At 40.6% G+C, this 24,857-nt stretch overlaps 1 protein-coding gene across 15 annotated transcripts in view; it reads left to right on the top strand.

Annotated features, from left to right (window-relative positions):
- Positions 1-1,221: 1,221 nt before the first annotated feature.
- Positions 1,222-24,857, top strand: part of ebf3a (EBF transcription factor 3a) — a 102,157-nt gene continuing 78,521 nt past the window's right edge. For 5 of the 15 annotated variants that reach the window (XM_042735974.1, XM_042735976.1, XM_042735977.1 and 2 more), the window contains exons 1-6: positions 1,224-2,340; positions 2,591-2,747; positions 3,074-3,137; positions 3,415-3,470; positions 5,976-6,049; positions 7,568-7,636. In XM_042735974.1, the coding sequence (XP_042591908.1) occupies positions 2,207-2,340; positions 2,591-2,747; positions 3,074-3,137; positions 3,415-3,470; positions 5,976-6,049; positions 7,568-7,636 (554 nt within the window). In that variant the 5' untranslated portion in view covers positions 1,224-2,206. Of the gene's footprint in view, positions 2,341-2,590; positions 2,748-3,073; positions 3,138-3,414; positions 3,471-5,975; positions 6,050-7,567; positions 7,637-24,857 lie in introns of all 15 variants that reach the window. The other 10 variants (XM_042735988.1, XM_042735984.1, XM_042735989.1 and 7 more) reach the window with 4 other exon arrangements.

Below are 24,857 nucleotides of genomic sequence, written 5' to 3' on the forward strand. Positions count from 1 at the left end.
AAAACCCTAATTTGTAATCAGATTGAAATCGCCTTTGGTGTGTAATCTGTATTAGAGACACTGTAGATTAGGCCTAGGGTTAGAAAACCTGAAATATTTATCATGGTAAATTAGAATAGGTTTGCATAAAATAAAAAGAACACCATTTAAACAAAAAAACAAAAACAAAGAAATCACATGCCAGATAGGTCTCACGGAAAACTTTAGGTTTATTTTTATTAGCACACGCGTAATTTTATTCGAATTTTTGATAGCAGTAATTATAAGCACATTTCACGTGAAACATAAAACAACTGTTTCGTGATTTAAGACAAATAATAATCATCATCGTTTGCTGCCTAGAGTGCCATTTAACATTAAAGTTCACAGAGGCATTCGATGTGTGCATGGATCAAAGTCATTGCGAATTAAAGACAAAAAGCATATCAATCTTAAATTGTCGTAAAATATAATTTTATTACTTACGTATTTAATTAGACGACGATGCAATGTGATGGATTTTGAGTCGAGGCAAGAGCAACAGCTTTGATAATTCACTTATCTTTGGCAATAGTCATTAACCCCCAACACTAGCAGAATAGATTGCTGTGTAAAACACCATCTCTCTTCTCCTCTCTCCGTCCGTCCATCCATCCATCCCTCCCTCCAGCGCACAGGGTCCCCAGATAACCAACATCGGACTTCCATTTTCCCCCCCATTAATTCAAATATTAACATACATGCAGAGTCTGTCAATATCGGAGACACGACAGCACCTTACGAAATAAAGGGTGGGAAAATGACCCTTATTGTCCTGATAAAATGATTATATTTTTATTACAAAAGACATCCTACTTCTTGCGCATAGAAGGAGAGGGGTGGACGCAATGTTTCCCCCGAGTCCCTTTCACACTTTCAGATGTAATTCTGCAATAATTTACAAATTAAGCGAGTACGCGCTAGGACTATGGAGTTTTGACAATCGCCTCGGCTCGCTCCACGCACCGCAAACCGGGTCTCGCAGTATTCAAGCAGTACACGTTGCCATAATTTAAGACGCGCATTACGCCATTATGCAGATGCCCAGGGTGTTTATTATAAGGAGCATGTAGTCTTAAAATGCCAGCACACCTTCCTGATTTGAGAGTAATCAAATTGAATCGATTTGGAGGCTTGCGTCCGGGACGTTTGGCACTGCTGTCAGAGTAATGATGGCCCAGTAAGACTTTTTATTTATTTATTTATTTATTCTGGAAACCGATTGCAGCGGATGGGTGGTCAGTCAGTGCTCTTTTGCACTCTATAAACTTGCATGGCAGTTTTTCAGGAAATATAGTTCCCGCGCGCCGCGCCTTATTCGCGGGCTTTCATTATCATTCATTTTTGTCCCTGTCTGATGATTACTTGACACAATGCGCACTGGAAAAGCAGCAGCGGCGTCAGCAGCAGCAGCGACTCTAGTCGCGTATGCACTCACGGTCCAAGCTTAAAGCCCAGCGACAGGAAGCGTCAATCCTCTCCATGTATGGGCAAAGCCACGCCCACGTGCGCGTCATCCTCTGACAGCGTGTATCCCGTGGGTCTGGAGTTTTTGGCTCCCGGGAAAGGTTCCAGTCCTGGGGGATAGAGGGTTGAGTTTTGTATGCTTCCATCCATTCTGCAAAGACGCGCTAAAGGCCCCTCATCATCCTCTTCCCGTGTCCGGGAACACCTCCACGGTGATCATTTACGCGTTTATTTGTCTTTTGGAGCCAGAAGTGCTGGATTCAGCAGTGTCCCGAAGCCTTTTTTGATGCTGTTGTTATAGGATGCCACCAAGCTAAGAGCATCATCACCTCCATCATCATCATCATCATCAACAACAACAACAACAACAACAGAAAGCTGCAAGAAATGTTTAACTGAATTAAAACGAGTCTAATATCCCTGCTATTTGCGCGACTTGTTTCGCTTCTTCCACGGGAGGATCTCCATCTATCCAAACAAGCTGCTTGGAGAGGCTTGAGAATCTTCACGCACTGAATCGTTCATGTGGTGCCAACGCAGGACGGACTGAAGAAGGAGTCGGGACAGCTTTTTCTTTTCTTCTTCTTCTTCTTCTCTTTTCGACAAATCCCAAACAAACTCTCACGGCTATCCGAAGGGGCTCTTGGAGAGACGACGCGCCCTCGCTCACACTCTCATTTCATCTCTTTGGCTGGAAGTGTGTTGCACGCGAACTGTTTTAATGTTTGGGATTCAGGAAAATATACCAAGAGGGGGGACCACTATGAAAGAGGAACCGCTGGGCAGTGGCATGAATTCGGTCCGATCGTGGATGCACACGGCTGGGGTGGTGGATGCGAACACGGCCGCCCAGAGGTACGTTTGCCAAATCATCCGATTTTTAATGCATTTCTCAGATCGACCCCTAAATCCCCAATATGCCATGTATCAATTACACTCTCCCCATGCACCTCTTCGCCGCTTTCCCCACTGTTCATTACATCATATTACAGTTTAAGTGACAAATCAAGAATTCTCCCATGTTTTCATTCTATCTACATCTATCTATATCTCAAGTGTACGCCTGTTGTTTTAACCCACACTGGTGTCTCGTTTTTCCCCGCAGTGGAGTTGGTCTGGCACGGGCGCACTATGAGAAACAACCGCCATCCAACCTCAGAAAATCCAATTTTTTCCACTTCGTGCTGGCGCTTTATGACAGACAGGGACAGCCAGTGGAGATCGAAAGGACAGCTTTTGTGGACTTTGTGGAAAAGGAGAAAGTAAGCGCCACTCTGGAATACTGCTTTGAATTTTCACCTTAAAACTTCCACACTTCTAGATCTTTGGAAACACGTGCGCCATTAAACCGCTTTGACGGATTTCACAGAAAAACAAAAATAAATATGCATTATACACATTATTACCAGGAATTAATCTACTAAATACAACCTTATAGTTGCTGGATTTTAAAAGCGTAAAGATGCCGAGGGAACATGAATACAGACAAAAGAAAAAAAAAAATGCATGCATTTCATAATCACACTAAAATAAAATTCTCAACAACCCAGTAATGCCAATCTGACCCCAAACAAATGCTTATTTTCAGGAACCTAACAGTGAAAAAACTAACAATGGGATACATTACAAACTACAACTATTGTACAGCAACGGTAAGTGTACATTTCTCTATTCAGCAAGGATAGATTTACAAGTGTTTAATTCGCTCAATGGAGCCGTATTAGTTTCCTAAAAATGTAGTTCAGTTTATTCCACAAATGTAATTCTAGTAGATGGAAAACCTTCGATGGTGTTTTTTTTCTTCTTTTTTTTCTGTTAGTGAATTTCAAGAATACTTTCAGATTTTTTTTTTTTTCGAGGAAACTTTGTATAGTTTTTTTTTTCCACCAGACTTTTTCCACATTGAAAAACAAAAATAATTTCCCACAGGCGTCAGAACAGAACAGGATCTTTATGTTCGGTTAATCGATTCCATGACAAAACAGGTAAGAACTTTTCTTTCTCTCGCATGTATTTGTATTTATAATCTGTGTCATATTTAGTTGCACGTGCTTTGGTCACACTTTATATCACAATATACATGTTTCCATAAGTAAATACAAAAATAAGCAAATGCATCCTCTTGTTTATATGGTTTTTATTTTTTATTTTTTTATTTTTTTTTTGAGATGCAGGGCATTTTATTGTTATTGATGCTGTAGCTCGTTATATTCACATGTGCTGTGAACACTGTAATGTCAAGCCGTGGCTGTATTTTGGGTTGCTCTGATTAATGGGGGAGGTTATTTGGCGGATTTAATTTAATATGAATCACATTACCACGTTTTTCTTCTCGTGTAGCTGTTTGATAATTTATTGCGAATTAATGAAATTGTGGAGGGTCCAAAAATATGTATATACTTTTAAATTACGCATTTAAAATAATAATAATAATAATAAAGAAAATCTGAGGATAAAGGGAAAATAACCTAAAGTGTTATTACATTTCTTTATTATTTATAGCGATTAGTTTCTTATGAGCCACATTATAGTCTTGCTCTCGTATATGGAGCATATTTTTCAAACCCTATATTTCTGTATTGCGCTCATTAGGCTGTTTTTATTATTATTATTATTATTATTTAGTCGTGTTTTAATCTGAGACAATATAAAGCTCATATGCTTGTGCTTGTGAAAATGTTTTTTTTTTTATTATTATTATTATCATAGCTGCTTTGTATTTAATATAAAAAAATGCTTTTTTTTCTAGCAGTGCAATATTTCTTAACTGGCATTCAGTTACTAAATTTTAGTGTGTCATTATATCGCGCTGTCGCACTTGTAAACTCACTTTTGTTGTGCTGTAATCAGATCTGGTTAAAGGCATAAAAATAAAGCTCCAGGCGTGAGACAGACACTTGAGTTGATATTGTACTCTGATGTTCTCTGAAATCACTCTCAGTTCATTTCCATTGTCCATTTCACCCTCTCATGGTAAAGCAGAGGGCGCATCTTTAGCTTAATTTTGAGGCTCTTGTTATCTGTAGTTTATCCAACGTTAGGCTTCACATGAGAGAAAATATGAAGGTTTTATCTGAGGCGCCTCTGAATGGAACTGAACATGATCAAGGAGTCAATGGCGCTGAACAGCCACTTTATGGTTTTCTGTATATTTTCAGTGAGAGGCAGGAAAATAAATAAGGACACATAAAACAATGTCTGATAAATTCTATCCAGTGCTTATTTTGTTATTTGCAATTTCTAGATTTGGGCTAACGGTTTTAATTGTATCTTTGTTAGATATGTCTTAATAGAATTAATGATTAATAGAATAAATGTAATCAGAAATACAAACCAACGCTTGCGTTCAGCATGCAGCTGGCAAATTTAAATTCAAAAGGGAGCTAATTGCTACAACACTTTATAACAAGTTCTCATATATTTAAAGCTATTTATTTTTGCACCGTGTTTATTTACGCACATTACGCATGCGTTTTTTCTTTCTTTCCAGTGTTATGTGTATATAACAGCGCTTGGATTTTCATACATTTATATGTACCAATAATAGGCCTACTGTGTATTTATATAAAAGTGAATGTTTTTTTTTTTTTTTTTTTTTTTTTTTTTTTTTTTTTGCAATGGTGTATTGTGCAAGAGCGCACTGCAACGCGCCCCACGGATCCCACGGAAGGACGCGTTGGAGTGCGCTCTTGCACAGTACATCATAACGGGAGCAGGGCAAACAGGGAGGGAGGGAGAGAGAAAGAGAGAGAGAGAGAGAAAGAGAGAGTGAGACAGAACGCGCAAAAAGCACAAAGGCCCGTGCGCACCTACAGCTCCAAACGCCATCTGTTAAAGCCAATGCTCAAAAATTACTCAAGCGTACCCCCCGACACCGCTTTTTATCTAAAGAAAAATCATTGTTAGCGGCTCAAAATAAACAACAGATTGCCCATTAGCACTCTACCCCTAAATATCTGCAGATTATAACCGCGTTGATGTGTACGGTTATGGGTATTATTTACCGCGGCCATCTGCGTCGGAAAAGTGACATCTATGTGATTTCTATTATCATTCCCCAAATAAATAGCGCAAAGATCTAAACAGAAGCATATGCGACTCTTCATTTCTAAAGTGATATGCATGTGGTATAATTTGTCATCGCAATGACCGGTCAAGTGTTGATATTCATTTCAAACCTCATATTTATTTATGCAAATTAATAACACAAAGGTTATCTCAATCTAGACTGTGGGCATGTGTGTTGGTTTACAGATAAAACATTGTTTAACAATGTATGTGGGCTAAATGGATTTTATTTACGCACCTTCTCTTGTCGATTTTTAATTGATGAACTTGAACTTTGTGGCATAAAACCACATTTGATTATTTTATGATGAATTTCATTTTTATTTTTATTTTCTGGAGAAATGCGGTTTTATATTTAATATTTGAAATGTTATATTTGATGTGTTGTCAGCTTGTTTAAAACGTCTTCACTTTTATTTCAAGCTATTATTTATGAAGGGCAAGATAAAAACCCAGAAATGTGCCGAGTTCTTCTCACACACGAAATTATGTGCAGGTAAGAAAAAATAAACTTCTTTTTCATTTTCAGATAATTATAAACTATTACATTTGACTGCGTAATTGAACTTTATCAGCCATAATGTCTTGTCATGTTTTCATAAATGCGTAACGCACATGATGTAGGCCCATCCAGGCCTCCGAGCATCAACCTTACAGAAAATCAATGAATCCCTGAATAGATCTGCCTGGATACGCTGAAAAGAATCCAAATGTTCAGAATTGTCAGGCGGCTCATGCGTAATGATTTACGGTTCGCTTTGCGCCCTGCTCTGGGAGTTTCAGAAGTTCTACTTCAAAAGCGCAAATTTGACCGGATCATTTGGTGACATCGGACTTATGAATGATTTCACTGGACTTCTAACACTATAGAGGATGAATTGAAATTCACACACACAGCGGTCGGCTCAAATGCAGTGTGTGTGCACTCGGGCCTTTCTTTGGAAAGTGGCTTTTCATCCTCAGCATTTTAATCGTGCGTAAGTCTGTCTGTTCTGATTTTTACGCACACGCCACAGATAATTCCTTATCCTGTGGTTATTTTAAAAGTAGAAAAATGACGATTAATAAAATAACTGCACTGAAAGAGCGCCCGACGCTTATGGAAGCAAGCACTCCATTTCCCACCAAATCGGAAAGGAATCAGAACAGTGAGCAGGGGTCACGCCACATGCGCGCGAGCTGAAAACGCTTCAAACTTTCAAGAGCTCATGGATCCTCGTTTAACGATCGAGAAAGTTCCTCGCATCGCACTCTGTTGCTTGCGTCAAAACAGCACAGATGCGTTTCCTAGTCCCAAGCAGAGGTACATAGACATACCTTAATCACTTTAGCTGTCAGTTTTAAGGAGCTTTACGTGTTTTCCATACCATATGGTGTTAATTTGGCTCACTTAGACATGTAACCATTATACAAGTGGGCTTCTTTAAATTTAAGAGGCATAACATTTTTTCCCCCTCTGTAATTTCAACATTAATTAAAGAAAGCATAATGGAAGAATCTTCAGGGCCTCAAAATGGAGGCATTGGCACATTGTAGGAGACTGATGGAGGCTTTTTGAGCTGGTAATTAATAAGTGCCCCACAGAAATCCTGGTTGAAGGTGGCATCTTGCATCCTCTCCAGACACAACAGCTTGACAATTAGAGGTAAACAAAAGCTGGGGCTGAGAGAGAGCTTCCCCCCTCCCAGCCTCCTGGCACCCCCTCTCCTCCTCTCAGCACTGAGACAAACACCAAAAACATGCTGTTTTCCCTCCTTCAGCCACAGCGCCGGGCTCCGTGTTTACCCGCCACCCGCATCTGCGAGAACCGCAGCCACCAACACCATCCGGCTCAGCCAGAACCTACGCCAAACACCTCGGCGGTTAGCTAGAAAAGAGGACGAGAGAGCGTGTCAGATGAATAAATCGAAACACACGGTGCTCGGAGATGAAAGACACATGCAAGCTGTTTGCTGATTCTCTCATATCTCATCTCATGTCTCCTTTTCTCTCTCCCTGTGTTCTTCTCCCCAAGTCGGTGTTGTGACAAAAAAAGCTGCGGAAACAGGAACGAAACACCCTCAGACCCCGTGATCATCGACAGGTAAGACTATCTTTCTGCTTCCTGTGAGCGTAGGGCGCTGCGGCCCAGCATCCTGGCCCGGGTTTGCCCCGTGTTGTTGTGCGGCGTGCCGCGCAGGTGGGTTGATGCGGGGTGTCTTTAGGGACCACGTAATTGCTGGTGAGTTGTCAGGGAAGTGCTTTCCTCGAGACTTGCAAGCAGTTCGCTGCAACGAGAGAGCGTTTGGCTTTAAATTCTCAACTCTTTCATCATAATTTGTTAACAACTGCTCTGCTTATCTTCTCTGTAAACAGTGCACTGCCTCTTGCTGGCTTTGTGGCACGACTGCGTGCCGCAGCTGAGCAGTAACGTTGCATCTCCGAATGTGCATGTTCGAGGCAAAAAGGCATCTTTACGTTGCGCTCTGTAGTGCTGCCGGTGGGAAATGAGTAATGTTTCTGGGCTGGCTGTTGGCGGTTGCATGTTGATCACATTAGGGAAAGCGTGTTCAAACACACCGGCTCCCGCCGAGTGGGTAATTGACGTTCTTTCTTTTTTTTCTGCAGCTTATGTTTCTCTTTGTGAGTCTGGCTCAAGGTTACACTTACTCGGCGAGACTTACACTTCTTCCTTTTTGTCCAATTATCCCTGTGGTGGCAGCACGTACGTGGATTACGGTAGGGCAGGTCTTGGACTCGCGGCTGAAACGGTAAATGTGACAGGGAGCACTGGCTGCTGGAGTCCAGGCCTCTTGGAGATTAGTGAGCTAGAACAAGCCTACCTTGCTCCATAAAGCCAGGAGTCTCTCTGTTTCCATCTGCTGTAAAGAGCCATGAATAACCAGCAAGCGGTGCCAGCAGCGAGAGTCTCTCTCTCTCTCTGTCTTGTTTTCTTGCCGTAGCTGTTGCAAAGTTATCTCCCGATCACAAACTTGCCTGTCCACTGAGTGGGAAATTAGATTGGAGGGCGAGATGATAGGTAAAGCCGGGAACGAAATATGCACCACCAGTGGATAGCAATGCTAATGTTTGACTTGCTGAAATAGCTGTTTGCTTAGCGGGGAATGTTTGGTATCTGACAGAGGGAACATCTCTCTTATTAGTAATCAAATAGCAGTGACCAGTTGTCGTTGTCACTCACTGTGAATGAAGTGTGTGAAGCATCGGAAAAAAAGGACTCGTGCCCTGTGTGTCTAAATTATGGCTGTGCTTGCGTGTTTGGAGGTCTGAGCATTTCCCGCTCTCACGTCATGTGGTCGTAATGTGGAAACCCTACCATACTACACAATAATGTGAGTGAACTGGTTCATGTGAGGAGAGGCTGTTTGAATCAGTTTTGGAGTAGAAGGTTTTTTTTGTTTGTTTTTTTTTTTTTTCACATAGCTTATTCATAATTAATATTTGATTTAAATCATAATCCATCGCTCTGTTATGAAGCCTAGTAAGCTGTCTTGTTTTGTGCTTTAGACAGCATTCACTAAATGCTGTACATAGTCATCAACAGACATTTGAATCACATTTGAGAAGAGTTTAACATTAACATGTTGCTACGCTAGTTCCTCAATGCTTTAATAAGCATAAAATAGTTCATTTTCATTTATACTTTTTTTTTAGATTTTTCATAAATTTTAAATTTATTTATCGCATTCTGGGATTTTCTTGTCCATGAATAAGCAATGCTGCTGCCTTACAATTTGGCTAAAATGTGGTGTATTATGAGGTAGCATCAATGCTAAATATTTATTCACATCAATGTTTGTGTGTTATAATTTGTTTTATATGTTGGCATCTATGTTGTATTTTTAATAGAGTCTATATTTTATCTTTTAAGTGGAATGTGCATTCCTTACATCTTCTTCTGTAAACACTCTCAAAGAGTGTGAATCAATCCCAGTAACCTTGGTTATCTTTGCATTAAATGATTAGCTTGTTTAAACAGATGTGCTGAAGAGCTCTGACAGTGTGCGAACAGTAATTAGTTACAGGACCAACATTCATGCACTCACTGTAACTCGACCGCAGGAGAAAGAAAATACTAGTGGGGCGAGAGAAAAAAAAAAGGAAAAGGGGAGTCCCGGCGAGGAGGAGGAGGAGGAGGAGGAGGATTTGTTTTGGTTTTCTGAACAGAAGATAAAACACATATCACTTCCTCTTAGCAGATCCTGAAAAGAGTCTCAGGCAGTCAGAGTCGATTCTCCCCACCGGCCGTGGCTTATACAATGTATTTACCTTTCAAAAAAAAAAAAAAACACAAACACTTTATAACAGGGTTTCACTGATATTTACTGCATTGACTCTTCCCATAAATTGCTGGGCTTTGTGTTGTGGCTAAATAGAGGTGGATGGATCGGATGTCTTGGTGCTTTGTGCTTCAATCTGGTGAACAATATGTGTAACACTAGTAAAAGAGGAAAAGGAGAACAGCGTAAAGAAGGTCTGATACTCAGCAAAAAGGAGGGATATTGTGGTAGGTTGAAACGGCGGATAAAAAAGCTCACATTTTGATTGTGAGGCATCTGAAAGACTTGAAGATCGTTTTCATAGAGGGCCGATCCATTCTGTCGGATCACAAAAGCAGATGTGCTTCATTAGCCGACTGCATTGTCTGCATATCACAACTGTGAACAGATGATTTTATCCAACGATCAGAGAACAAGGCGGCCGGGAGAGCCCGGAACGCACTGAAACACGAACCTCAAATGACTGAAGCGTTCGTGCAGGTGGGGTGTATGATATAAAGCTAATTTGTAATCACAAACCTAATCCTGTGAGGTTATGTCTTGTTAGGTCCGTCTTTTTTCCTGGTCTCTGAGGAAAAAGTGGAACATTACAGTACACCAGGGAGTTTTATGCATAGCTAAGATACATGCATGCTCAGTCACCATTTATAAACAAGCATACGTGCACAGGAAGTAGATCTCACGAGGGTCTACTGCATTACAATCAAAACATTTTACTGGGTTGGACTGGGGATAGATAAATAGACAGACAGACAGAGGAAGAGAATGTTCTGCTAAACAGGGCTATGGTGACCAGAAGATCTGGTGATCCATTATCAATAACGTTTTCAGCCACATTCTCCCAGATGGCACATGGGCCAGGCATACTGCTCGTTGGCACGGGCTTGGACAATAACTTGCACCCCGCTCGCTTCTGGCATTTTCAATGGAGTTTAGGAGACTTATCATTCCAAATGTGTCCTATTTTCCTGTAGTCAAGCCAGACATCTGTTTATACTATTTCTCTTGGACTTTGGTGCAGCTTTAGGTTCTTCACGAGGAGAAGAAAAAAAATAAAACGAGAAAACTTGGTTGTATTTCACAGCTGTTACAAAATTTCAACCTCGACGGATCTTTAAATATTTTACAACCCGACCCAGCTTTGCCATAGATTATTCATTGGTATTTTTTGAAAGATAGATTGAGACTCTGAAATTAGGAGTTCTATGGCTAGACTCGAACTCTTGTAGGTGATGCCTTGAACGCACATGTCAAGCGTGAGGCGTTGGATCATTTACCGCCCCCGTATCGGTCTGAGAACTAATAATACCCCTCCGACTCAAGAGCGATCAGGGTTTTCCTAGCCAACCGATCTCCCTTTCACTTCCTGTCAGAAAGGTCAAGACATGCTGACCTCTGACAGCCAACCCCCTCCCTCAACTGAATAATTCATGAGATTGACTTTTTTTGTCAGAGTACACAGTTGTGTAGCAGGACGGTTTATGTAGCTCATTTCGCTGAGGCTTTTGCACCTGTTCGGACCGTGTGGTATTTGGCTGATTTAGCTAAACATTCATTAATTTTTCGTACCGGAGGACCTTTCCAGAAGGGATTACGCTTGGTTATTAGCTAGGTCTTCCCGGAGCCATATGCTGGGGAAATATTTGTGTTCGTACTCCGCCTGTTGCGGGCTTTTTGTTAATCTTTAAAAACCAACACAGATCGTTCCTCAGTTTTATACCCTTTTGTTTGTATCTTCTCCGACCAGGCTACTTAAAAAGACCTCCTCCCTCTCATCCGTGCACAGGCCTGCTCTCAAAGCTGAGCAAATGCCAGCATTTAGAAGGTCAGAGCTTTTGTTGGAAAAGCGCTATGTAAATTAGCACCAGCAAAAGGGACATTAAACAAAATTCAATTCATTGTCTCCCTTAATGTCATTTACATTTTTGGCTCGGGCCCGTCCTGTCGAGGAGAATTTTGGAGATGATTTTAATTACATATCAGCGCTGGAACAGAGGGCTGTCTGGAGCGAGACACATTTGGATCACCTGTAAAGAGAGGTTTATTTACCAATACTCTTGAATGGCAGGTTTTCACAGGCGCGTGCGTGCCGTAATTAAGCCCGTGTTAAGTGTTAATTCCCCGGCCTGTCTTTTTCCTCCCAAAGAAAGGCCTGTTTTACCCACCTTGTGAGGAGTTCTGTGGCTTTAGTCCTTGCTTATTAGCTTTGAGACCTTTTATGCACTTCTAAACGTAGACAAAATTTACATTTAGCAGATTTAATGAACCAAACTGAGCTGTCATCTTCAACATATCAGTTCTCAGAGCAATATGCAAAAGTTGTACCTTTAGGGAATAAGAGTATCTTTGCATCTTATTTACAGCTAAAAGTTTCATAGTAGTACCTAAAGGTTTTTCAGTACTACACCGAGGTCCTATGCACCTTTTAAAGGTAGATACGGTACAAAGTTGTCTTTTTAAGGGTACTCCCCCAGTTACAAGCTTCCCTAAATGAACAATTTGTGCAGATTTCTCTGATAGTATCAAAACTGTTGTCCAATGAAATGCTCTATAAGATGAGAATGACCCTCCCCTTGATGTCACATGACTCTGACTAGTATAGTAAGTAGCAAATCATGCTGTGACGTAAATTAAGCGCTGCTCAAATAGAAGTACACTCCCCCCGGTATGTCCCGCCTGAACTTCCAGTTTAATAGGAAATACAACCATGCAGGATGTGTGAAACAGAGCGGTACGGTAGAGGGCACTTGAACTGCTGCTTTTGCCTCCAGCCACGAGAGTAATATTTTTATTTATTTATATCCTACCTTGTCCAGGTGACATTCAACAGACTCTGTATGTGTATGAATGTTTTATTTGAAAAGTCCTTGTACCTCCAGTAGAGCTACAGCAGTCTTGGAGGATGCGTATGCAGGTATATGTGTGTGTTTATGTTCTGAGACACACGTGTGAGAGAAGGAGAGCGCCGGAGCTCCATTAGACCTGATTAATGAGGTTGCAGACAGCAAATATATCTCTGGGCAGGTAACAGCCTCACTGCTGCAGGTACACAGGTGTGCGCAGCAACTCCTTATTTATGAGACAGTCAGCAAACCCTCTGCTAACATCAGAGAGAGAGAGAGTGAGTGAGAGAGAGAGAGAGAGAGAGAGAGAGAGAGAGAGAGAGAGAGAGAGAGAGAGAGAGAGAGAGAGAGAGAGAGAGATAGAGAGAGAGAGAGAGAGAGAGAGATAGAGAGAGAGAGAGAGAGAGAGAGAGAGAGAGAGAGAGAGAGAGAGAGAGAGAGAGCTTTTTCCTTCAATGAGCAAGTCCACTAGTGGCCAAAGTGAAAGCAGAGTGTTACATCTCTACTACGGGATGAAAAGTAACACCAGAATAGTGCTTATGCTGTCACACAGTGCTATACTAGGATGCTTGCAAGTGTATTGCTTTGGTGTAGGTTGTCTGAGACATTTTAAGTGCATAATCCCTGGTTAGATTCTATCCTATGTTTAGGGCATTAGTTAAAGGTGTCTTTTTGTGCCACTAGAGGCAGCAAAGTGAATTGCAAAAATAATGACTGTATTCAAACAAGTTTTAAAGTCTCCCCCTGTCTGTAATGGATAGAAAACAGTCATGTTATTGGTTAACCCATTGTGGTCACATCTGGCCTACTTGGACAAACCGATTTCAATTTGATTCTGGCACCATTTATTATGTGCAATAAATTAAATGTAACATTTTCTGTGAATACATAAACAGTTTAGCATTTAAATATTGATTCAGCTTGCATTAATAAATTGAGGATTTTGTAAAAAAAATAAATAAATAAAAAAAACCTGGAAGGAAAAAAGGCAAGTGTTTTCTAGTATGCAAATGATTTATCATTAGCATACTTAAGGTTCTCCTTATGCCGGCTTGTTTGAAATGTAGACCAAAATTCTTTTGTAATTACATGTTAATTGCTCTTTTGTCTCCTCGACATAATGATATACAAAAATGCCTTTGCGTGCAGCGTGGATGACACTGTCACCTTGAAACTCTTCAGAACCGACTACGCTTCTAAACTCCTCTGTTATGAACTAGTGACTTCTGTCTCACTAGAGGGATCAAGAGAGGGAGCGAGTGAGTGAGAACAGCTGGCTCTTTCTAACTGTGAATAACTGACAGTTGTCTGTAAGAGGTTTTAATGAAGATTGCCACCTTTTATGCGAGGAACTGAAGGGATGCCAGATCTACAGGAGGGGAGAAGCAGAGAGCTTAACCTGCCCTTGGCAGCTAGCACTCAACTCGCACTCACACAGAAAATGAGAAACAGCCTCTGCGGTCAAAAAGCCAAACCTTAGCGCTGCCACACATTTCTCACACGTAGAAGTGGGTCAAGGCCTAGCAGATGTCCAACAGCACACAACTCAAGAGCAGGCTTCTCCACAACAATGTCCTCTATGGACAGAGGTAAACACTCTCCTATCTGAAAAATAATCATTGCTTCTTGTACACTTTTAAAAATAAGGCTCCCGGCTAGTTTTGCAGCCTGATTTCAATAGGAAAAACATAATTTATTTTTTTTAGTAAGCAAACTCACAAACTCACAAATTCACATTTACATTAGGAAGATGTTTTAATCCAAAGTGATTTTATTTGTTTGTATAACAAAACCCATGATATTTGTGCTGCTAGCTTACTTTTTAATGAAAACTTTTTTAATCTAAAAAAAAAATAATAATAATAATAAAAAAAACCTATATAAAAAAAAAAAAAAAAAAAAACCTTCGGAAGTGCTATAATGAACCATTGAGGAAGCGTTATTTTTAAAGGTTCTGCAATGAGTTTATAACTTTTCTTCTTCCTGAGAGTATTCAAAGACAATGTTGCTGCAAATTGTAAAAAAAAAAAAAAACACATTCAGTCATGCTTTTTTTAGCCAATCAGAAAGACTCTTTTTCCCATGACATGATTTTGCACGTTTGCACTCAAGTTTGTTGACTTTAGGTGGCAAGCATAAAATATAGTAAAAGGCATCAAGTTGTATTTATATCACATAGTTTGTCAATTTTAACACCCAGTTCTGGTGTCTGAAAGGAGATGGACTTTTATTTTTAAATCTTCAAGATTTAGGAGTTTTTCTAATAATTAATGAAGTTACGATTCTCTATTAGTGTAGAAACATCAATGGTCTTGATTTAGCTGCTACATGCTAATAGTACTGGCAATGTGTACGTTTCTTTTTTCGTGCCATGTGGGTCTGTGTGTGAGGATTGACAAGGGAAGGGTGAAATGGCTCTAGCATGTGTAGACAGGAGGGAACCCTGCGCTGTGTTGTTGTAAGACATGTTGCATGGGCCCTGTAACCGGAAGACGCCGGCTCCGAGGAGTCTATAGTGACAGACGAAATCCACACACACTCTTAGCGGTGAGAAAGCTGCAGATGTGAATCAGAAGAGAAATGTGAAAATGATAGTTTTGCTACAACAACCAACGTGATTGTGTGTGTGTGTGTGTATCTGGTGGAGATACTGAGTCTAATCAGGACTCTGTGGAGGTGACATATGTGCTTTAAAAAGCCCCTTTTATTTGATTGAGTGCACAAAGCAACGACACTCCCCTTTTGTTGGGCTATATGAAGACCCCTACTGAGTGTGTCAACACGCACACACACATGCATATGCACGCATGGATTCACATGCAACAGATACTCAAGTGCATAAAGCATGATTATCGTCAGACAAGTAAAAATGCGATTCCACACACACACATGCACGCATGCAGACGTGCACAAAAACTCACCCCGGGCAGTTGGAGAGGGTGTGCTGTCACACAATAGCTCGGCGCGGGTGCACGTTCCTTTTGAATAACAACCGGGAAAATTGAATCAGTTGTGGTTTAGGAAGGACTGACTGGAATGCATGTCCGAAGTTCATGACGCTTCCCTCTGTGAATGCGGCCAACGTGTCCCGTTTCCACAACCTGTTTTGCTCTAACTTCACACCACGGATGGATTCAAAACAGATCTGCTTTGCGCGCACATAGCTTACACTGCTTTAAACCAAATGTTTATTTTTATTTTGACTACTTCTGCAGTCTTTTTTAGTTCCCGGGCGCTGCGGCGCAGCAGAATGTTTTTGTGCTAAATTAAATTGACGTGTTTGGTTTCCTTTCAGCCGCATTGTCTATTTTACATGTGCGTGTTTATGGAGCGTCCTGTTTGATTCTGTCAACACTATGTCAGTGTGTTTTAGCATGTAAAAGCATGATAACTGGCTTTTGGTTTGCGGTAGATGTTGGCTCGGTAGATCTGTACGTTTCTCTTTTTCTTATTCGCAAATACACACCCACAACATTTGTTTGCCATTAGGATCAGTTTGTAAATCAGATCAGGGTGTTGAGTGTGTGCTGTCTCTCTTGGAAGAAATATCCATCCCTTGTCCCTCTGATCTCTCTCTTTTAAAAAAAAAAACACAAAGCTCCCATGTCTTTTCTCTTTTTAGACCACCCTCTCCCAGCCACCCACTCAACCTCCATTCCCATTTTTCCGAATGTGGCAATCTGTCGGGTGTCACCGCTGAGATTAGGTTAGGAAACAGTGTGAGGATTGTATTGGACATGGTGCTGGTCGCGCCAATTTGAGGTCGCAGGACAGCGATCTGGACATTGGGCATACGCCATCAGCATCTCTCCATGAGAGGCACTGGGCCTTGGCTGTCGCCCGTCCCATGGGCTCCCGGGAGGGGCCATCGGCTCTGAAACCTTCAAAAAAACTGCAGCAAATAACTATCATTTATTAAAGCTGACAAGTTATCTCTAAATATAGGCCCCTCTGTCAACAGATTATCAGTTCTGCTGATAACGCAATCGTGTTTTCGATTCTCACATGAGCATTTGAGGGTAGATTGCGCTCGCTTGCGCTGGAGGACATATATCTATGCGTGCACTAGCCCTGTGTGAAGTCTGAATTACATTTTAGGCGAAAAAGAATCAGAAACATTCGAGCCCAGAAGTCAGCAGCGAGCTGTGTAGTTGAAAGGTTAGTTTCACGCACTGGCTCAAGGCTATTTATCATTATAAGTGAGTCTCTGCTTAAGTTTCCCAAAGCCTCATTATAATCATTCCCAGCAATTATAGCGTCCAGAACCCCGTCTGCCATCGAGCACACATCATCAGCCGTTTACTCGGCTCAAAGCTGCTGCTAATTTACATTGTTTTAAATAGGGGGTGAGATGCTGATTGATTGTTGTTGCTGTAGGTCGACTTGATAGAATATCATTAGCCATGCTAAATATTTGTTTTACTCTTAAATTGTTTGCATGCACAAAGCAAGGCCGTTTAGCTGCGCGATCGTACATTGTAATGTGGGCTAAACAAACTTTGAGATAAATCTTAGTTTGTGTCTTATTGCTGACAGATGCTGCAAGCATTTTTAATTTGCATGTGCATTAGAAAGTCATTATGAAGACTCGTTCTTGCTCCATTTCTTTAGCATTTCTGCAGCATAATGCTAGTAAAAGATGGTAAAGATGTAAATACCATGGTTTGCATGCAACATTCAGGTCTCACACACTGTGTAAAACACTTGCATTTCTGAAGCACTCGCTGCATAATTATCCTCTTGTGAAGAATGCACAATGGCGCCAGGATGATGAATCGATGGCAGATTGGACGCGTGGTTTAACTGTCATGTCCCTCAGATAAGGGGCTGCTCGGGGATTGCTCATTCTCACTGCTAGCCTGCTAGCTTGCCAGTTTATTAGTGCAAATCCCAAATGTTTAGTAAACTCATTAGGCTCCATCTAATGCTAATTTATCATCATAGATGGACCACAAGAGGAGCGGGACACCGGGGCAGCCAGGCCAGGGCTTTGACCGCTGGCTGATCAATCAGTGCTATAGGGGCTAGCATGTTTCATTAGATCTGCTAGTGTCGGATGAGTTTTATGGATTTCGCTCCTGAAAGTGGGATTTCAAGGGGCTTAGCAAAAGTGTGGTGGCTGACAACACTTATCTACAGGAATACATGGCAGGCCTTTCGTCGGAGAGCTTACTATTTCAGATAGATAAGGTGGCTTTTTGAAGAAGAAGGGCAACATTTAGGACGAGAAGAGAGTATTACGTGTTATACACCTCAAAGAGTAGTGGAAAAAAGTGCTGGGTAAGTTCTTCTCTGTCTATAATAACTGGCCTCTTTGTAGCGTGAGATGTCTGATCTGTGTGAATCAGCTGGACTAATTCAGAAATGATGTGATCCTTATGATCTTCTGGTCGGGAAGCATACTGAACTTAAGAACTTTATCGATCTGTCTCTGAATCAATCATTTAAGAAGAGACAAAAAAGGAGGCGTTCTCGCAGGTTCCCACTCCGTCAGAGCTGAGAAATAGGATTTTCTCGTCTTTTTTGTATGCTAGTCTTTAGCGACAGCTTGTATCTCTTTCTCTTGTGGAAATGAAACGAAATAATAAATAAATAAAAACGTAGGTAGTGAATAAACCTGCCCAGACTGTGATAGTAAAATATGACAGGCGTTTCCTGGCGCTGGGAAAGGAGTGTTGTAATTCACCTGACTTATGTTCTCCTGTCTGATTTAGCTTCAGATTAAAACCCACTGCTTGGCCAACCAATTGAAATCAGATCCAGTCACAGCTTGCCTGTATTGATCCCTATTTAACATCAAGGCTGGGAATGGATTGGTATTGATTAACTATAAAACCGCTGGCTGGCTTGTCCAGAGACCTGCTCAATATGCTGAATGAAAAAGTATCGTACCTCTGCCCTTCAGTGAACGAGAAAAGGAACAGTAGCACATGTATAAAACAACAGCAGAGCTTGGCCTATAGGATACATGGTGGACCATTCCCTAGTTACTGTTTCCTATTGTAATAATAATAATAATAATAACAATTTAATAATATTTACAATATTTTTTTTATTTAAAATATGTATTATTATTATTATTATTATTATGTTACTTTATGTAGATCTTTTTTGCACAAAGGATAAGAAAATACAGACAAGAATAATTGATGTGATGTGGTACAAAGATATTTCCTAGCCAAGGCTGTTATTTTTGCTCTGATATTTGATATTTACAACAAAATGGACCTTGAATATAGCAGGGTTGGCATAAAACATGTTTTGAAAGCGAAATGTCAAGGGTTATTAATTGCTTTTCAATTATATCCCCTCTTTCTCTGCCATTAAAAAGCATTAAAGGCACAAAATAAAAATATAAAAGACAACCACAGACGTCACTTTTGGGTCTCTTGTCTGGGTGTGTGTGCAAATCCCAGCACGAAACCCAATGACTACATAGGTATAGAATGTCATGGACATTTGTGTATAATAATAATAATATAATTTCCAGATAAGCCCGTGATGAGTAATATACACCTGCGTTCAGTCACAGAATCATGATTTCACATCTCTGCAGTGACTCAGTTGTCAGAGCTCGTCTATCCTGAACTGGGACCAGCTCGTCCAAGTCCTGGCTGGATCTCCTCTCTCCCTAAATCTCCAAGTCGAGAGCCAGAGGAGGCTCTGCATCTGTAAGAAATTACCCTCAATCTCCCACATCCAGGAGTTTACACTTCTGTAATGACAGAGGAAACCACTGGCCTCAGTAGGGTGCAGATTTTAAGGGATGTCTTGAAAAATGGCATTCTTCTGCCAGACCTACAGGATTACTCAGTGGAACAGCCCCAACACACACACACACACACACACAGGCTCCACGTCCACCTCGCATACTGATGCAAGAAAATCTTGTACTGTATATTAGCCAAATTTTAGTTTATTCTTACATTGGCTTGCTCAAACTCAGTGGTTCCACTTCGTTATGAGAAAAATCATAGTTTTCTCAGAAAAAAAAAAACTTAATTCTTGGCACAAATCTCACTGATTAATTGTTTTGTTTTATCTCAGAAAAAAATGTAATTATGGGAAAAATCATAGTGATAAATTGTTTTGTTTTCTCTATGTATATATCTATCTATCTATCTATCTATCTAGTGCATCTGCAAATTATGTACTTAAACTTATATAAATTTTTATTTTTTTATTTTTTTTTATTATTTATTTATATTTACATTTTCCATGTTAATGTTTAAGTATAAATTGCAATTGCTTTGAATTAGCAACGATAAATATCTGACACTCTTACAATGAAAGAGAGAGGTGCGCACACACACAATCTGGAGTCTATTTGTCTCTGATAGGGCAAATCCAATATGATTCCTTAAGTGTTGATTAAGGTGGTGGGCTGAAACAGGCTGTCCCTCATTGCGTGTTTGTTGATTATTTACCTTCCAGCTGGACATAATGAAGAGCAGCCAATCAGAGCGTCGCTCTGCCCTCCAGCATCGGGTCTCTTGTTTGGTCTACTGTATTGGTTTGCTTTCTTAGCCAGCAGCTAAACCAAACTAATCACCACTTGGGTGGGTAGAACTGAAGGACAAATGACACTCGGGTTGTGTTAGAATCCTCCAGGCGTAAACTTGCTTGTCCAAAGAGTGAGACCAGGGGGAGAAAAAGGAAAGCAAATTGTTCTCGGCGAGGGTGGGTGGCGAAAGCACTTCAGATATTCACATGTGTGTAATGTGAGAGTGTCACAGAGCCTTTAGCTCTTTTGTGAGGGGTTTAGATGGAGATCATTGAGTAAAGACCAGGATGCTTGCACTGAGAAGCAAGAATTAGTGCATTCACGTTTGTTACCTTGTATATCGTTTACGTTATCAAAAAGAATCAGAGTTGCGCCGCTCAAAGTTTTGGCTGCCAAAATGACAAGTATTGATCGAGTCAGTCTGGAACTTTATATCTGTTTGGGCTTCATTGGATCTTCCTGGTTTCGAGTAATATCTCAAAGCGTGACTTAAGATGCTGGAGGACAGATAGACACTCGGTAATCAGAGCCAGCTGCGATGTATGCCTCTGTCTTCGTTTCTCCATCTGGCCAACACGATGGGCAGAGTACGCTTTTGAAATGAGCGCCTCGCCAGAAAAAACAACAATGTGAACAGATTTAGCCAGTTTTATACACAAGCTAAGTCAGGCAGGATATGCTAATGCTGCGTTCCATTTTATATACCTGCTTAATATAAACTATTGTTCAAAAGTTTGGGGTCGTCAAGATTTTTTTATGTTTTTCAAAGATGTCTCTTATGCTCGCCAAGGCGGCATTTAAAAAAAAAAAAATAATACAGTAAAAACAGTAATATTGGGAAAAAATATTACAGTTTAATATCTATATTCTATTTTAATATATTTAAAAATGTAATTTATTCCTGTGATGCAAAGCAAAATTTTATGCATCATTACTCTAGTCATCAGTGTCACATGATTTTTCAGAAATCATTCTAATCTGCTGATTTGCTGCTCAAGAAACATTTATATTTATCAATATTTTTGTGGAAACTATAACACATTTTTAGGGTTCTTCTATACTGTCACTTTTGATACATTTCATGCATAAATAAAAGTATTTATTTTAAAACTGACCCCAATATTTTTGTGGAAACTATAACACATATTCTGTATTTGTTTGCTAAACCGTCTTCATATTACTGACTAGTTGATGCATCTTATGTGATAATGTTAATCATTAGGAGTAGTATTCATTTGTATCACTAAATTTTGGCCAAGTTGAATTCCTTGGTTGAGTTTTCCAATCAGACGTCCTAATTCAGATATATCAATCTTATACTTTTCCAATTGAAAGTTATAGCTGAATGGAACGCAGCATAGTTTGAAATGCCTGCAATGTACAAACATGTTCAGAACAGGCAATCGAAACCCTTATGCCAGTGATAGTGAGGAGAATGCCATGGATCTGTGAGTGTTGACAAGACGTTGCTAAGCAGAAAAGGGGGAAGAGGAGGGAGAGGAAGTCCTGGGCAAGTTTTCCCGTGAGTCGAGGCTTTAATTGGCCTGTGGGAGGTAGAGAGAGAGAGGGAAAGGCAGCGAAATAAAGACTTGGACATTATCTCCTCAAAGTGTCTGGCCTCGTGGGTCACCGCCTTAACTTCATTCTGTTAAAGTGGCCAACCCTGACAACCTGACACAATCCAGACAGCTTCTCAACACACACACACACACACTCACGCCCCTCAACAGGTTAGCTTTACGACCCCTCTAACTAGGCTTAATGGCAGACCACTTCACCTTCTCTCCTGTTGAGCCGAACGCTTTAATTGCTCTGAAAACAAGTTCGGCTCTCTCAGTCCTCCCGATCCTGCCATCACCAAACCTGCGTCCGCTCGTTTGACGGAAGGACAATGAACACACTGACTTGCACTTTTACACCTTATGCTCTCTCCAGGGATTGATAATGACACTTAGCAAAAACAACCGCGGCCCCCAGTCCAAATTTTGTGGTCTCGCCATTAACCCGCCAGTCCGAAACGGTTTATTAGCTTCATGCGGTAGCGAATCTACATTCGTTTTCCTGCATCTTAGCAATTCCCTGATTTTCGAGCACACATCTTGGAAGAGTTTTCCATGTGACGTGTGTTTGTACAGGGGTTTCACCGGCGAGTAGCGGTATTGCATCAGTTACACATGTGTCGATGTGGTAATTAAACCGTACACACAGTCAGACGGCACGCACACACACTCTCTCTTGCTCACAGCCGGCGCTGTTGTTAAATATCGTCTCTTTAAACATACAGAAAATAATAGTGTTAGGCCAAGACTGGGTAATTTGTTTCACAAAGGAAGTTATTTGCTCGATATCCAAACCCTGAATAAGGTCACACATCACATCCATTTAAAGGTGAGCGTGTTAGCGTGTTAACCTGTTGGGGGGCAACATGATTTTTTCACATCTTCTCTCACAGAGACAGCAAATTAGTATGAGGCACCTCGTGGCGGCTGCGCTGACTGAAATGATTGTAACAAAGGCTCATTTTGAAGAGGTCAGGCTCCCCCTGCAATGATTTGTTGTTCATGAATCTACTTTGTGCCAATTTGTGTGTGCATGTGCAATCAGATGCGACTCGGGGGCGAGTTCCATCATCTTCACTTTACTGGGAGTGTGTGTTTGCGCGCGTGTGTATGTGAGCATGTGTGCGTGTTCCTCCACAATTTGACCAGCGTGCCTCAGTCGGATTCCCGTCGAATGAGATTTTAATCACCTTCTGCTATCTCGACAACAACCGGGCCGCCAGTCCAGCTCAAGCTTCCTATATTTATGATAATTTTTGTTGTTTTTCTTTCCTTCTGTCTCTCTCTCTCCCACCTCTCTCTCTCTCTTTTCTTTTATTGAAATCACTGTTGACTGAAGGATGTAATCCTGATTAGCGGTGGCTGTGTGTCCATTGAAGGGTGAAAGGCATCAGAACCATGTTGGTTCACAGGCACCGAGTGAAATTGAAAAGGGGAGATGGTCTGAAATGCTTCATGGATTCGTCACTCCAGATAGACACCCGGATATCAACCCCGCCAAACCAATTCCTGCTCTGTTATTAGAGGACACAAGCGCTACCTCGAATTAAGCAGTGTATTCGTTGTGAGTATGTGCTTATGTAGCAAACACAATCATATGGCTTTGAACAGTGTGTGGAATTAAGTAGACTTGTTTTTGTCAGTTTACACAAGCGATCAACCGATTTATCATCTAAACTAATGAATCGGCCGATATTGAATTTTTTTAGATTAAATGTTTGTTTTCAATCCCTAGCATTGGAAAATAAAATGCTTTCAATCATTTTTCAAAGATGCATAAGTAATGGTTAGTGATTTTGTGCTAAAAAAAAAAGCTATATTTGACCGATATATGTGGCTTTTTGGGATTGTGGCATTTTGGCTGATAAACGATTATACAAAAACTGATAATGGATTTTCAAATTCAAATTCAAATTTGATGGATTTTCTATCAATCCTGATGGATAAACAGTTACAAACAAAAAAGGGTTAAATATAATTATTATATTGTTATTTTATATGTATATATTTTTAAATACTATTTTGAGAATTTATTGTACTAGCAATTAAATTTGGACAAAGATTGTGTGAGAAGAATAAAAAAAATGATGATTAATCAATTATCATATGTTAAAACTTTTCCAAAGTATAAAAACATTTAATTGGAAATATTTTTGAGATTTTAAAAAGTGGTCTGAGATTTTAGTGTGCTAGCAGTAATTGGTCGAAATTTGGATGTTTTGAGATTATCATAATGGTTTACAAAATATAAAAACATTTTCTGGAGTTTGGGAAAAATATTGGTTTAAGATTTTAGTGTGGTAGAAATCATTATTGATATAATTTGGCCATGTTGAGATTATTGATCTAATAAATTTTGGCATTGCATCAGCAGTCATGCTCTATTGACATCAGCATTGATTACTGAAAACCCCGTTTTGTTCAACCACAAGTTTTGGGCAGTAAAAATCTGGAAGAAAGAGAGGCAAACAAATGTGATGTTGTTTCAGGTTGTGTAGGGCCACCCCGCAGTGCTGCTGCTGTTGAAGCCCCAGTGTTTGACTGGAGAAAAACGAGATGGCCACAGGCTGACGGAGGGCTGATGTCTAAGCAGAGAGCAGACAGGCAGCTCGCGGGGGTGACGGGGCGGGAGAGAGGGGTCGGGTTTAGTCCTCCATCAGCGCTGAGAGAAAGTGAAAGGGGAAGAGAGGGGGAGGGCAGGGCAATCTATCATTAGTGACCGAATCAGACAGGGTAGCGGCCTGTGAGAAGCTTAAGAGATTCTCCATCCCCAACACACACACACATTGGGGGAGAAGAGAATGAGAAGGAGGAGCACACCAACTCGCTTCTCAAAACCCGTACAAATGGGCTTACATGACTTGTGGCCACTATATAATGTATGTCTCTGATTAAACCCAAAAAGTGTGAGGGAATTAATCTGTTTACGCGTACTAAAAAATACATTTCGTAAGAGGATTCCATAACCTCCTCGTAATCCAGGTTTCGTTCCTTATAGCAAACATTCGTTCACACATAAATCACCGGCTGAATGTATCCCATAATTCTGCTGGTATAAATTGAGAGAGGAAGGAGGAGTTACAGCTCGTCATATTTGTTTTGCTTGAACAGGCCTGCT

The sequence above is a fragment of the Cyprinus carpio genome, chromosome B12 (assembly GCF_018340385.1).
Source record: "Cyprinus carpio isolate SPL01 chromosome B12, ASM1834038v1, whole genome shotgun sequence".
Lineage (NCBI taxonomy): Eukaryota > Metazoa > Chordata > Actinopteri > Cypriniformes > Cyprinidae > Cyprinus > Cyprinus carpio.